Consider the following 15,495-nt stretch of genomic DNA (forward strand, 5'->3'; position numbering starts at 1 on the left):
AGAGCTCACACAGGGTATTAAAAATAAAATAAATCCCCCAACCTCAAAATACATTATTAGCTATTGATGCAAGACGACTGTCCAAAGCAACAGCCAACACTAAAACAAGTACATTACTGTCTGAAGGTCGGTATCTGACCAATGCTGATATAGCTTTTTCAGTTGCTTCTAAATTCACGAAAAACATTTGCCCTAATCAATAATAATAATAATATAGGAAAGACCAATATATCACTATTTAAAACTGCTAAAAAAATCACCATTAAGACTGCTGTCATGCACAGTGCTGAATCTCCACCCCTCTTTATCCTTCAGGTTTAAACACGAGCCGCGGGACCCTAAGGAGCTTATGTGCTGATCTCTCGGTGAGACTGCACCCTCACAGCTAAAGGCGACTGCGAGCTCACATTAACACCAGACTGGCTAATCTAAAGTGACCAGCACCAATCAAGCACCCCTTGAGTAAAGAGCCACTTGCTCCAGTGGAGGTGGATGTTAACACAGAGCAAAGAGTGTAGGCCTATTTACGTTGTTTACTTTCTTTCTTGGAAAGAGCACAGCAAGGATGATGTGAGAGTGAGTCAGGAGACACAAATACAGACGGAACAAAAAATGTGAATTAAAAAAAAAAAAGTAGGCGAGCAGGAAACCGGGATATTGGGAGATATCACTAGGAAAAGTTGTGTCAATGTTTAATGTGCTGTCCGTGATAATGCTGCGCTGGGGGGAGGGTTATATCAGCGAGGATATTGGATGGATGGGGTAGGATCGCCTTCTCTTGTCTTGCAGGTACACTGTGTGTGCATCTGGTGAACAATAACATGTTTTTGTTCTGATTCAGGCCCACCAGTAATCCAGCAGGAGGCGGAGAGATGATGAGCCAATGAGCATGAAGGGCATTTATCACTTTTTCCTCTGAATATGTGAAACAACAGATTTTATCGACACACAAAGATGACAACTATAGGCAGACATTTTTCCACAATGGTTTGTGCACTATTATGGGTTTGCTAAGACTAAAATAATAAAAGCAATGAAGCAAACAGAATTATTTGGGGTAATGATTAAGCCACAAAAAATAAGTTTGTAACAGAATAAATGGCTTTAAATGCTCAGATGATGTTTGGAAAAGTAACTTCACTTATCCGAGTTGAGAGCTAAACACCTAAATGTTTTCATCAAATACATAAGGATAGCCTTTAACTTGGAAAAATTATTCTATGACATCACATTTTAGGCAAAAAACCCTTTTAAGAACCTTTATTTTTAGGAGTGTGAATGTTATAACATCTGAAGAAAAAAACTGCTATATCAATATGCTATATAATCAGCAACAGTCTTTAATATTTGTTAAAAATAAAAAATTTATATTTAACCACAACAAAAATTCTGGATTTCAATGGACTTTGAAAAATGGAAAAACGTGGAAAAAATCTTGCTTTTCACCTTTAGACAGAAAATCGCAGAGCAAACAAACATGAAAGGCAGTGTGAGCGAAAGGGGCAAAGGGCAAGGAGTGGACGGGTTGTTTGCATGAACGCTGTGACTGTCGTTCTCTCTTTCACAGTCCAAACTCCAAACACCTTGATTTGGGGCTGTGATTCTCTGCTGATACGATGACTTTTCTTTGTCTCATATAGGTGAATCCACAGACCAGAATTATTCTTGCAGCTTTCCCTGAACCCAATGGGTTACTTACAGTATTATCTACCTTAAAAAGTTTTACCCACGCTTCTGAAAGGCAGGTATACACACAGAGCTTGGCACGCCAGACTGGAGTGGGGGGACAGAAATAGCAACAGGACAAAAGTCAGCTGGATACAGAGATAAAAATAACAATTTAAAGCAAAATAAAACTTTAAACAACTCTATTGTTGCATCAAAAATAACATAAACAATCATCCAATTGGAAGAAGATGAAGTTAAAAGTTGAAGTCCTTCTTAGCAGGCAGTATATGCAATATACAGATAGCAAACCGCCTGACAATCTACAACACTTCATCTTTAGTCTCTGTCAAGCCTAATGTGCAACAAGTGTACAAATTTTCATAGCAAACTTTGGACTTCTTGGACTCTTTGTTTTGAATCATTTAGTGCAAACTGGTTGGCCCCCGAAATCAACTTTGTGCCCCGAGTTAAACTGGACATTGGAGTTTGAAGCTAAATCCAGATTTGTGTGGCGTGGGGTTAGTACTTTGCAGCGGCTGTAGATGACTTGTTTGGAAACTTTCTTGAAATGGGCCAATTAAGCAATTATATCGTAACTGCACTAAGCAGTTAATGCTTGATGGATAATTGAGTCCTTTAATTCCGAATCCTGAACTGACAGAGAATGTGAGGGACGACAAATAATGAAGGTTGGGCTAAACAACCCTATGTCTAACAAACCAACTGCCATTGTACATTGGTATATAGCCAAACAATGAGCTTAAGATCACTGCACATTCCTCCAAAAATATTCAGAACCACTGAACCACTGCCATCTTTTTTAATCCACCAATTATCACTTACAGTGAGGGCTTTTATTTTCAATATGGTTTTTTAGTTTGCTTACATGTGAGCAAAATTGTTTACTAGGCAATAATTAAGCCCTTGTTCTACAAAATCATCAAATGCAAATGATCTTTGACATTGTTCTTTAATAGTGATACCACTAATGGAATAAAAGCAGAAATAAAAAAATATCTACCATGACAACAACCTTTTCTTGTGTCACAAGTCAGAGTCACGCTAATCTTTATCATAATGTCTTAAATATGACTAATAAAGCAAGAAAAGCTGTTTTGTGACGTAGGTTTGTGCACAATACAGTACATGCTGGTCTACAGAACTGCATTCTGCTGCAGCTCTAAGATTCCCAGCAACAGAGCGATCACTGTGAGCTCACACCTCACGTAGAGCTCCCACAGCACACAGCAGAAATTACCACGCAGAAGTGACGCAAAGATCAAGCAGCCTCTGAAACCGTTCGAGAATGCACCTATTCCCATGATTGATTGAAAAAGTTATGTTAAGACAATGATAGGAAAAGAAGTGCAGTTCTGTAGGGGTATCTAAATTGTGTGAAACATTTGACTAATTTGTCCAATCTAAAAGTGAAATGTCCCTGAGTGGGCTAATTTTTTTTTCTTGAATAACCCTATATTCATACACAAAGCATTGTACTGTTTTTTTTTTTTTGTATTCAAGCATTTAAAACGAAGTACTTTATGCCAAGGTTGAACCTTTTTCACTGGCAAAACACAGACAATTAAAAGCACTGATGACTTCCAATGTACCAGACAATGTTTTGAACTGTATTTACATTCTTAAAAACTCCCTCAAATTCCAAAGCCCTGTCATCACCACAGTTCACTTGCTTTTCTCTCAACACTCCATGCAGTTTCTGGTGTTGTCGAATGGATCCATGCTGTCAAGGACAAACTGCATTTAAGACAGTATTTCTAATGTTTACCATTGGTCGAAAGTAAATATGAACTAATGTTAGCAACCAATGTTTAACAAATAATTGGTTGTGACTTCATTATCCAATAGACCTGACTTGAATGCACGCCTTTCCCTTTTACTTGTTATAGGATTAAATCATTTATGAGTGGACGCAAATTTCTCAAAATGTATGCATGTTCAAATATAAAGGCCACTCTGTTTCACAACACATTAATTGGTGTAAATTAGTTAAAGATGCAAATAGAGGTTGTACTAACTTCTTGCAGGCTTCCGTAGCAGGTGTGACTGGGGTAAGAAGCGACTCTGATCTGGGCTGCCAATCCAGGATTCGGTCGGCAAATTTGCGACCATTCTGTTAGAAGGCTGCGGCTTCTCCTCCACAGACGAAGTGATCACCATCTGAAATGCTTATTCGCTGGCCCGTGATATCCAAAGAATGACTCTAATCAATTTTGTTGGGGATCCCAAAAAGTACTGAAAAAGTCGCTGACATCAAGTATAGAATAATCCTTCGCACTTGCCTATAACTTCAGTAAATAATCCAGTAGGGTACATCCAATGGTAACTAAACTCAAGTTTGAACGGTCAAGGCAAGTTATAAAGATTAGGAATTAAATTTAAGCACAAAAATATGTTTCAATTACTTGCAAAATCCTGAAGTAACAGACAGAAGAAACCGATGAACGAAAAAGGCACCATTAAGTTATTTCAAACACCGTTTCAGTTCTGTCCTTGCTATTTCCTTTATTACTATAATATTCTAAGGCAATGGATTGGGTTTCAGGCAACAATGCTCACTTTTGGCATAAAAATATACATATTCAAACTATGTACGTCTTAAATACTTTATAGAGCTATATATGTATATATATACTCTGCAACACACAAACATATAGATATATTTCTTTCTTTATACGGGATGAGCTTATTTGGTTACTAAAGTTTATTTTATGTGTACTGTTTCTAGATTCATTGTCCCACAATACCGAGTGGATCCATCAGATAAAATAGCAATAACTTTTGGAAAAACTGGTTCACAATAGTGGGATAACACTGAGATCCTTGTTGGGAAAGGACCCTCCACTTTGATTTTCCAATCCAGATAATTCAGCAGCTGACAAGGGAAACAGAGCTAAACCTGGAAGTGTTGGTAGCCTTAAGGGTGGGGGGTCTCAGTTTTCAACACCATTTACCCCATCACTCAAGCTAAAAATAGCAGGCGTTTCTTAAATTCTGTCTAGATATCTACAGTAGCTTAAATTGGTCAAAGAAGGCAGGTGCGTTCAGCAACAATGGCTGTGTGGCCACTTTCCTCAGTTCTAATCTGAATCCTGATAAGAGAAAAATGCAGCTCCAGGTAAGAAAGGTAACAGTGACTTCCTTAAGGGCAAAAACGAGTTACCCTTCTCTTTTGAACGCAACTGGCAAAGTCTGCAGGTGTACAGGCGACCTTATTCTTTTTTTTTCTTTTTTTCTTTAAAGAGGGGAGGAGGGTGCCAGGAGCTCAAGACAACAATCTATAGCTTGTGATAAATGTTTTCGTGGGCTGCAGGATCAAAACAAACACGTGCATGCACAAACAACTAGAACCAGTCAAAGTGCTGAAGTGCAAGTGGCAGGCACAAAAAAAAATAAAAAAAAAAATATGCACAACTACTGGAGAAGGGAATAAAAACTTGCTGCTTCCACTATTATACTTTTTCACAAAAACAATGTGGGTGAGAATAGAATGTAGTCTCAATTATAGAGTGCGAACGTCAAGCGAATACACAGGTAGCACGGAGACAGCGCTAACAATCGCACAACCTCTTCAGTTCTGTAAAGAGATGTTTTGGTTGCGTGAATGTGCTTGGCATTTAAAAAGAAAATGAAAAAGATATCCAGAAATAAGTCCAAACAATCCAAGCGTCCCGTCCTCTCGTCAAGATGACACAATTCAGTCAAAAGTTAGGATTTTAGCGGTGGATGCTCGCACTGTTGTCCAACCGTGCGCTGTCAAGTCGCCTCAAAGAACAACGACTGACAATTTTCAACTTTCCGTCAACCATAACAATGGGATTCAACGCGTCAGCAAGTGTTTTCGCGAAAAACATCAGCTGGCAAACAATTTGACGTTACTTCCATCCTGAGCTGTCACCGTCGATCGCAAATCCGTGCAGTTTAACGTTAGTTGGGCTTCAGCGTGCACTTTTGCCGTCGTAACTCCCGCTTTTGGATATCAACCCTCAACCGTAACGCTCCTTTCGTTTTACAGCTTCTCCAATATATTTATTTTCCTCCGAAAGGTCGTTCTTTTCCAGCCAATCTTAAATCGAACTCTCTGCTTGCCCGTTATTACTCCTTGTTGTCGAACCTCTCTCTGGCCGGCGCTGGATCCACACCCTGCTATGAGGATTGTTCCATCCACATTCGAGTGTGGGGGGAGGGGGATACAGAGGAGCCACTCGGTGGAGGAGCTCGGTTGACGCAGCTCCCCACGCTTCAATGTTTAAATACCAAAAGCCGAGGGCTGCCATGAGAACCACGAAACACGTTTCAAAAGGAGTGACGCATGACTATGTGCTTATTTACCCAGATTTCAAAACAAGGCTGCACCGCAAAACCCATATTCACAAGCATTGAAAAGAACTGACACCCCCCTTTTCAGTTTAGTAGCGCCACCAAGCCGCTTCTCTCCATTTATAGTAACCAGTCCGCAGATATAGATATTCACACAGTGCATATGCATATAGACTGCTGGAATCATAAGAGGCAAACCACTTAACACAATCACAATGCTCTTAATTCCGCGAACAATTGTACATCAAACAAAAACAGCTATAACGTAGGGCCAACTTTTGTCATGCACAAGGCTCTTACCAGGTGCGAGTTGGAGGTTGAGGTCTTAAAGTATGTCTAATCTTTTTACATATATAATTATGTTTAATAAGCACAAAGCTTACTAAGGCACATTGCTATATATATCTCCTTAGAATGTGTTTACAATGTCAAAAGAAAACGTATTGCGCCCATTAAATTGACAAAGTAGTAGCTGAGTTCCTAAAAGTAACGAAAGTAATTTAATATTTAATAATTCGTTCACGAACTGCAACGTTTAGCACAGAAGAACATTTACAAACAAACAAGAATCAACAACAAAAAATAATTAAGAATTTATAGACTGATGTCATTGACATAATCTGAAACGTTTAAAAATTTGTAACAACAGATTGGCAACATCGTGTGTGCGTATATGATAAATAATTTATTTTTATGTGCCCTTTAAGTTAAATCAAACTTTTCTGTGCTAAAGCGCGCACACACGCCGATGTTCCTTTCCATAGAGCTGCTCCTCAAATCTCCCTCCCTCCCTTTCTGCTCGCGCGCGTTCATGGGTGCTACATTCTCCCCCCTCCCATGTGCGCGTTCGTAGTGTCTGTTGCTATCCGACGCCACGGCAGCTTACACGCGATTGGTCAGAAGTGGTCCCCGTGGCTGTTTGGATTGGTCAGCCTGGTATGTGGGCAGAGAAAAGACGAGAGACTGCCCTTTCCCCAGCTCCTTGTTGTCTCCAAAATACGCCGCGGAAACAGGATGACGTGCCCGCGGAAATAACACAAGACTTCAGGTAGATTGATATGGAGGGGGAGAAAAGTTTAGAGAGAGAGAGAGAGAGAGAGAGAGAGAGAGAGAGAGAGAGAGTGGAGCTCTCATCGCACACGAAACAGGAGGATGAGAATCTATCTGAGAAGTGTTGCATTGAGGCAAACGTAAAGTCATTATTAATCATTCATATTAATCTTTAACTTAGTTATTACAAGTTAAAAAATAAAAGTTTCAGTTCAAGTTACAGTATTTAGTTTTAATTTGCCCGCATCTGTACTAAATAGGGATTTGGAAAAAGGTAAATAAAGAAAAAAAATCATGCTTGATTAAAACATGATAATATTGAATGTCAGATTTAATTCTTTTGTTTGTATTTTGACCATACTGTATTGGGAATCATGTTAAAAACCCAACTGCGTGCGGATTGGTAATTCCTCTCTGTTCTCCCCTAAAAGAGTAATGGGGGGGGGGGGGGGGGGGGGGGTCGATGCTGGTGCAAAACGAGGTTAACCATGCCGTCATTCATCCTCCATGACTCCACAGAAGCCCGTTTATACGCATCTTTTCATGTGTCTTGAAAATGATCGATATGACTATTTTACTGAATGATATGTAAGCGCATAATCTTTTTAGACATTAAATGACCATGTATTAATATAACAAATAATTCGGATTAAATTGGAATCATTTTGGAATATATTTTATATATATAGTTTTATATCTGTCGTAAAAAAACCTAAACTGATAAACTGATAAAAAATTAAATGAAAATCAATTTAAATTCAGTCGCACTATAATTAAACATAATTTCTGTGGAAACGATAGTATGTTTTAATAGTATATCTTAAAGTTATTAGCTTGCTAAATGCATACATAACTTTTGAAAAATAAATAAATAAATATTTATTTATAGTTTGTTGTCAAATAGACTTGTTAAAACTTAAAGAAGATTCAACTTTCCTCTTTTCTCTCCCCCGTTACAGCAGTGCGCGCGCCTGTGACAGCTGCGGCAGCCCCTTATGTGTCACATTATTATTTTGGTTTGTAAAGCATAAATGTGCAGATAAACGTCTACGTGTATAAGTGAGCTGGTTCTTGAGAGGAAATGTGACTCGGTTCCAATAAATCACCTTCGCAAAGCTCCCAGACACCCGAGATTAAAAACGCAAGGCGAAGATTCCGGGACTCACGTGCCTTGCAGCAAAATTCCACCCGGCAACTACACATTGTACCATGGTAACAGCCCTGCCATTGGTCCCGGGTGCGTTTTGAAATGACCAATGGGAGGGCCGGCAGCGGGTGATGCGTGTTGCTAGGTAAACATGATGCAGTGGGAAGATACGGTAGTCGAACTTCACTGAAGAAGCTAGCAAGCGCAAAAGGAACGGCGGGGTAACACAGCAGCGAATTACAATTACACTGCGGGGAGGTTGCCGGGGTTTTGTTTCAGCTCTGCTTACGCCAGAGATGTTTTTTTTTTTCTCAGTTTTAAAACTGTGCATTACAGAGTTACATTTGTCTGTTTGGTCACATGCAAGTTAAATAAGGCAAGAAAAATGTGCTTTCCAGTAGGAGCAGAAGATGAGGAAGGCATGCTGACCAAAACAAATCATATACTCTTCAGTGCTTTATTTTCAGCCTCCTTACTGATAGGCAGAATGGCCAGATATACATGACCGCACTCCCAGCAAACACTTCCCATTGGCAACTGGCTTGTCCACCAGCAGTGAGATATAAGTAAAGCTGACCTCCTGGTCCCTAAATATTTAAAATAGCCACCTAAAGTGCGTGCTTTCTTTGGACCACATCGATTCTTATATCCAAGAGCAGTATAATAAAACATGCCAATTTTGGAATGAACATTTAAAACAGGTCGGGAACAGAACATCTAGCTAGGATTGCAAAGTGCCCTCTGACATTCAAATGGCAAAGAAGTGACAATAAATAAACACTTAATTTAAGATCCTTGTGAAAACTACGTTTTAGCAGTTTTTCAGTTAATCTACAAGTTGTAAGCATGCTAGACCACTTTGTTGTCCTCATATAAAGTGGTTTAGTGATGCCACTCTGTATGGTATGAGAGCACATGCAGAGAGTATGAAGCTGTAAAAAACTTGTTTTCAAACAGAAAAGTTGTCCTCATTACACTTAAGTTATCTGTGACAAAAATGGCCCAATGTTGCTAGTGCCATGGAAGTTCTGCCAAGAAACCTAAGACGGGGTAGGGTCAAGTTTACTGTTACAGAAGTTCGAAGTTTCATCCATAAATAGGTTGCATGAGGTGCCATGCTTGAACAGTTATGGATACAAATGCTAAAGATGTCCAACACTTAACAGCATTTCTAAATCACTTAATTAAGTCACAGCTTTAGGAATTAAAACACCTCCATAACTACAAAAAAACTATTTGAGATTTAATATTCAATTTCTTTTTGACATTAACAAAAAGAAAGCATCATGTATGATAGACACAGTTTTTGGATAATATATTTATTGCACAACTTTCTGGAATACTTCATTCAGATTGCCCAGTTGCCGAATTTAGTAGTTAAATATTTCTGAATATGGTTCTTCAACCAGGATATCACTTTATAACTGAAACCTTAAAGAGGGTTCAATTAAATACACTGTAAAAAGCAATTTTTTTAAAGTTGTAAATAAAGCAAAGGTTAAGTGTGTTTTACAAGGAAATATTTAATTTTTTCCGCTTCAAAATTTCATGTTTCATTCAATGTTGCACTTGGGATTTCTTTGTAATTAATTGCGAGAGGGATTTACTAGCAATTTTTGAGTGACAACTTCAACTTTTCTACACCAATTTCAAATTATTTAATGTAACTAAGTGAGATAATGTAAATGTCGACCAGTCATTGCAAAAAGCCATATTACATTATAAAGTTAAAGTTAGTTATATATTACTATTGCAACTTCAGTAATATAATATACTAACACAATTAATGTAAAAATAACAGGGGGAAAGTTTATTGGAATGGATTTATAGCCCCAAAAACATAATGATGAAGTGAATATTAGTCACATCATAATAAATTAAACATGTTCTGTAATAATACACCCTTGTGCATCATGATCAGGAGACAAAGCTTGACAGTATCTGCCCACACGTGTCAGTGCACTTACACCTGACCCTCTGGTGGAGCGAGACACAGGAGAATCCCCAATGTTAATCCCTGATGAACCTCCCCCCACCCTGCCCTCGCTTCCACAGCGCGACCTTTCACCTGAAAACCACAAATCTAACACTTACACACAGAGTCGATGAGAGAAACAGTGAGGGCGCTGTCACCCAGGCCACACCAGTGTCACCTCTTTTTGATGCAATTAATCTACATTTATTTATTTTGGGTTTTTTTTCCTACAATAAATATATTGCTTTAATGTATGCATTAGGGTTTCTAGATATAATTGCATGGAGGAAAAGAGGGATTAGGGCTTATTTTCTTTCTTAAGAGGTCAGGGAGAGTTTATTAGAGAGATCTGGTTGCTCATGGGTCATTCCTACAGGTGCCACTGGAAGCTTTGGGGTGACAAAACAGTAAGCAGCAAGGCATAAATATCACATAATTTTACATACAGAAATATACTAAAAAATAACTGAACTAAATTCCTGCATGTTACACACACACACACACACACACACATAACTATTTTAACACTGTATAACTGGTGACATCAATACTTTACCTGAGATTAACAGAAAAAAAGCATGCATAGGACTTTGATAATTGAGAAGGTACTGGTGGTCCCTCCTCTACTGCCTCTAGTGGCCAAGCCAGATCACTGCATGAAGGGAGAAGCAGCACTGGCAGTGGGAGAGAAAGCCTTTTTAGATCAACACTTGGTGAATCTAGCAATCAAGGAGAGGTTGGGATTTTTTTAACCAGTTATCTTGTGTAAAAAAAAAAAAAAAAAAAAAAAAAAAAAAAAAAATATATATATATATATATATATATATATATATATATATATATATATATATATATATATATATATATATATATATATATATATATATATATATATATATATATATATATTATTGCTGCTTTAAAATAATAAAATAATAACATAGGAATGACAAAAGCACCTAACAAAATTAGTTAAAAATAGAAAACTGAACTAAACATTATTAAATATTATAATAGTATATACATAACATCAAATGATAGAAAGATGGAGAATGCAAGATAAACTTTGGATCACCAGAAAACAAATGTACACTAGCCAAATTTATTTTTTATTTTGAACTATCATGTACAGACTCTTAATGAAAATTATGGCAGTAATCTTGCCATGCAAACATGTAGTATTTTGTCTGCCACTTTTTTTCAAGGTTTACAAACCCCAAAATACCAGCTTTGTACTTTACATGGACAAACGTGATCTAATGGCAGGACTGGAATTAACTAAGGCCACTGGATTTGCCAAAGGACAAACCATTAAAACAAATCAATGTAAAACACATGTCAAATACATCTCCCCATTACAAGGCGTGAATGCTATAGCCAATCTATTTGAGAGGAAATGATGCCCACGTGAACATTTCCGAAAAAGGTTATAAAAGTTCAACTGCTTTGTCTTTTACTTTGGTTCACATGTCAGCAGCCAAATCTTTGGGAGTTCTGACAAATTTATTCAATGTAATTTGCAAAGCAAATCAAACCGCTAGAGTTACAAAGGAAGTGATTGATATGTCTAGCAGACATGTTTCAGGGTGGCATCCATACATATTACACCCTTTTAACAGCTAAACAATAGAACATCACCCTCCTTAACGTAAAGGCATCACTGTTGATTTGGAAAGTAATGTAATTGATCAAAAGACTTACATTCAACTATTATTCCTCACATCACAGTAAAGCCTAGGGTGATTTCTGGGACTTCTTGCCCTTCCAAGTTCTCTTGCCCTATTGAGTCAATACTTTTTCAACTACACTAGTTAAAAGGGCAATTTTGGCTATTTGTCTGTCTTGTTCCATAGATGTAGCTGCTAAGCAGAAGCTGGACAGCATATGGTTAAAAAATAGGAGCAGTCTATGCATGCTGCAGGAATTATTTTAGATAAAAGGAATAGTTCACACAAAAATTATAACATGCTCAAAATGTACTCATCCTTAACCATCCAAGAAGAAGCTGTGTTTATTTCTTTATTGGAACGGATTAGGAAAAATTAAGCACTACATCTTGGTCAACAATGAATCCTCAGTTGTGAATGGGTGCCATCAGAATGAAATTCCAAACATCTGATAAAAACATCACAATAATCCACCCCTAATCCACATGTTGTATGTAAGAAACAAATCCATTAGAAAGTCATTTTAATATTAAATTTTATTTCTGGCCAAATTATGCATCCATAATCCAATTATAATGCTTCCTCCAATAATAATAATAATATTATTATTATTATTTTACAAAAAAAAAGCCCATCCTCTCGTCCTCTCAATCCAAATATAATATTCCTTAAATACAGCCAAATCCCCACATTCACAGAATCCAAATACCTTGTAATTTTTCTTGCTTTACCTCATATATAATCTAAAAAACATTTAGGCTAAAATGTTTTACAGATTTTATTTTATTTTTTTAAGTTTTTTAAATACACATTTTAGTAAATTGTGAATTCATGAATGATTCTTTCATTAAAATGTAATATTCTCCTCTGATGAAATTCCTTTTCTGCAATATTTTAATCAAACTTACATTCCTGTCTGATATTCAAATATCTAAATAACATCACATTAAACAAATAAACCAAACTTAAGTTTTAAAGTTTTTTTTTTTCCACAATGATTTTTGTTTTGGGTAACATCCATCCAAACATTAACGTGTATTATTTAAGTCCCTTTTAGGAAAGTCTGTTCACTCAGATGCCATATTTAAGACAAAGTCCAATCTAAATGCATGGGGGAATCCTGAAATCTCAAAAACTGCCTGCTGAACAATTAAATACATATTTCAAATCAGCAACAAAAAATATGAAATGAACTGACCCATAAATCTAGTCCCTTATGCTTATATAGTGTAAGAAAAAAAAAAGGCTAGTCCAGCCAATGCGCATATGCAGTCATAAGTGAGTTTAGGTTTCAATGGGAACTGGAGCTTCTAACATAGACAGTAAAAGAAATGGACACAGCGACCTCATTGGATTCAACGGAAGTAAGTAAAGTCAATTAGAAGCATGCACTTCCTGGGGGTCGAGCGTACTGCGCATACTCAAACTGAGCTTGATGACGTAGATGTCACGTGAGCAACCTGTCTGACAAAAGTCTTCTAAGAGCTGTGCCAAGAGAAAACTGAATCACTGACCTAATCTTCCAGAGAAGGCGAGCGTGAACAGGAGCAAATTTTGGTAAGTATTCTGATTAATTATCTCTATCCCTTGATTTTATGCCTCCGCGTCCCCCCGATTGCCTCACAGACAGTAAAAGATTGCCCGAGAGCTTCTCCTCCTGTCCATACGGTAATTTCTCTACTGTGCGACAGAGTCGCTTGTTATGACGCAATCGTTAGCCTATTTTTTTTTACAAAAACTGCTTCTACGGGAACATAACGTAAGATACAAGGTAATGGAGCCTTTTATACATTTTCCTGTGTCTTTAGAAATAATTAATGGACAAATGGAGTCTTTAAACGCCTCAGATGTAAAGTTATTTCGCTGTCAAAGTGACGCCAAAATGAATGGGAGTCAATGGAATGCTAACAGCAGGTGGGGGTCCGCTAGCCAATGGCGGCGCCCAGGGCTGCTTCAATAAAATATGAAACCCTGCCCCCCTGGTTTCTAACAGCAGATACAGTGATGCAATGACTTTACCAATCAACGATTGGATGTTTTATTCAGAAGGCGGGACTATTTCTCCATATTGTGCATTGCAGTTTTTCCCATTCATAAGTAATAGGAGTGAACTGTCTTTGTATATCTATAGTCTTTAGTATTATTCATACAGAAAAAAGCCAATAGTCATTGGTAGCTGAAGCTTAAAAGCATCAATTGCAAAGATTTATAAACTTATTGTAAAGGTAGTTTTCAAGAGCATGCTACTGAACATACAAGGACCATAAGTTCGAGAGATGACGTCTATTATGCCTCTTTTATACCCCTTATATTTGAACTGTCAAAACAATCCTTGGTCCACATGAACACCTAATGCCCCCCTGCCACCTCTCCTTCTCCCCTTCCTCTTCCCTCTGTCTGTCCCATTCCTCCTACACTGCACATACGATGTGATAAAGCTTCTGTTAAGCCAGGCATAATCTCTAGAAGCTCTGGCTATTTAATTCTTGCTGTGCCAGCTTAGAGCAGTCATGGAGCCTGGCAAGGGGTGTGTGCAGGCATGCAGTCACACACACAGACAGGCACTTTGGCTGTCACAGTCAGTGCATGAAGCGGTCTCACACTCCCATGGTGACAACAGGGCCTTTTACATGGACACATGCAGTTTACTAACTACGGACTTTGAAACAGGCATGTTTTAAATATAGGCTACCAACACGCACATGCAGATGTTTAAGAATGGACACAAACACACATCTAAAGATAAATGCATGTGCACAGCCTGCCAGCCTTTTGCATTCAAGTGAAGAAGCAGACAAGCTTGCTAGTATTCTTTTTGACAATTTGTGGAACCCATGTATGAAGCATTGGTTATCTATGCCAGCGGTTCTCAAATCCAGTCCTCGCACCCCACTGCTCTGCACATATTGTAAGTCTCTCTTTGTTAACACACCTGATTCAGATAATCAGCTCATTATAAGTGAGATCCATGCATGAACTGTGTTCCGATTGACATTACTGCTTTCTAATACTGTCTGATACTGCATAACAAATGTCTGAAGCAATAAGAGAAATGTACAAAATGTGCAGATCAGTGTTGCGCGAGGACTGGAATTGAGAACCGCTGATCTAGGCCAATCCGGATGGATGTTGTCTACAGGTAGGCCAGCATGTGGGACTAGGATCACCTCAACTCTACATTCATTGCCTTGGGGTTAGAGTTTCCAACTACAGCTTTCCTGAAATATGAAATAAACAGAGTCTCTGAAAAGCTAAATCACCTACCGTATTTTCTGGACTACAGGTTGCACTTTTTTCATAGTTTGGCTGGTCCTGCGACTTTAAATAATTATTTAATTAATTTGACATGAACCAAGAGAAATGAACTAAGAGAAATGAACCAAGAGAAAACATTACCATCTACAGCCACAAGAGGGCGCTATATGCTGCTCAGTTCTCCTGTAGCCTACTACTGAGCAGCATAGAGCGCCCTCTCGCGGCTGTAGACGGTAATGTTTTCTCTTGGTTCTTGGTTCTAAATAAAAGCGACTTATAGTCCAGTGCGACTTATATATGTTTTTTTCCTCATCATGACGTAGGCCTGGGTGAAAAATCGATTGAATGAATTAATTTGAATTTTTTGTTACAGACGATTTAAAAAATAAGTAAAT

General features: G+C 37.9%; 2 protein-coding genes across 4 annotated transcripts in view; one reads left to right on the forward strand and one right to left on the reverse strand.

Annotated features, from left to right (window-relative positions):
* LOC113059477 (collagen alpha-6(VI) chain-like) overlaps window positions 1-15,495 on the forward strand; it is a 1,020,620-nt gene that overhangs the window by 618,063 nt on the left and 387,062 nt on the right.
* Window positions 1-15,495, reverse strand: part of LOC113059518 (dual specificity tyrosine-phosphorylation-regulated kinase 1B-like) — a 42,628-nt gene that overhangs the window by 16,816 nt on the left and 10,317 nt on the right. The window contains exon 1 of one of the 3 annotated variants that reach the window (XM_026228048.1): window positions 3,705-6,222. The exons of 1 other annotated variant lie outside the window; for it this stretch is intronic. In XM_026228048.1, coding sequence (XP_026083833.1) covers window positions 3,705-3,846 — 142 coding nt within the window. In that variant the 5' untranslated portion in view covers window positions 3,847-6,222. Of the gene's footprint in view, window positions 1-3,704; window positions 6,223-15,495 lie in introns of those variants that run through there. One more of the 3 variants, XM_026228049.1, reaches the window with a different exon arrangement.

Source organism: Carassius auratus, chromosome 41, assembly GCF_003368295.1.
Source record: "Carassius auratus strain Wakin chromosome 41, ASM336829v1, whole genome shotgun sequence".
Classification (NCBI taxonomy): Eukaryota; Metazoa; Chordata; class Actinopteri; order Cypriniformes; family Cyprinidae; genus Carassius; species Carassius auratus.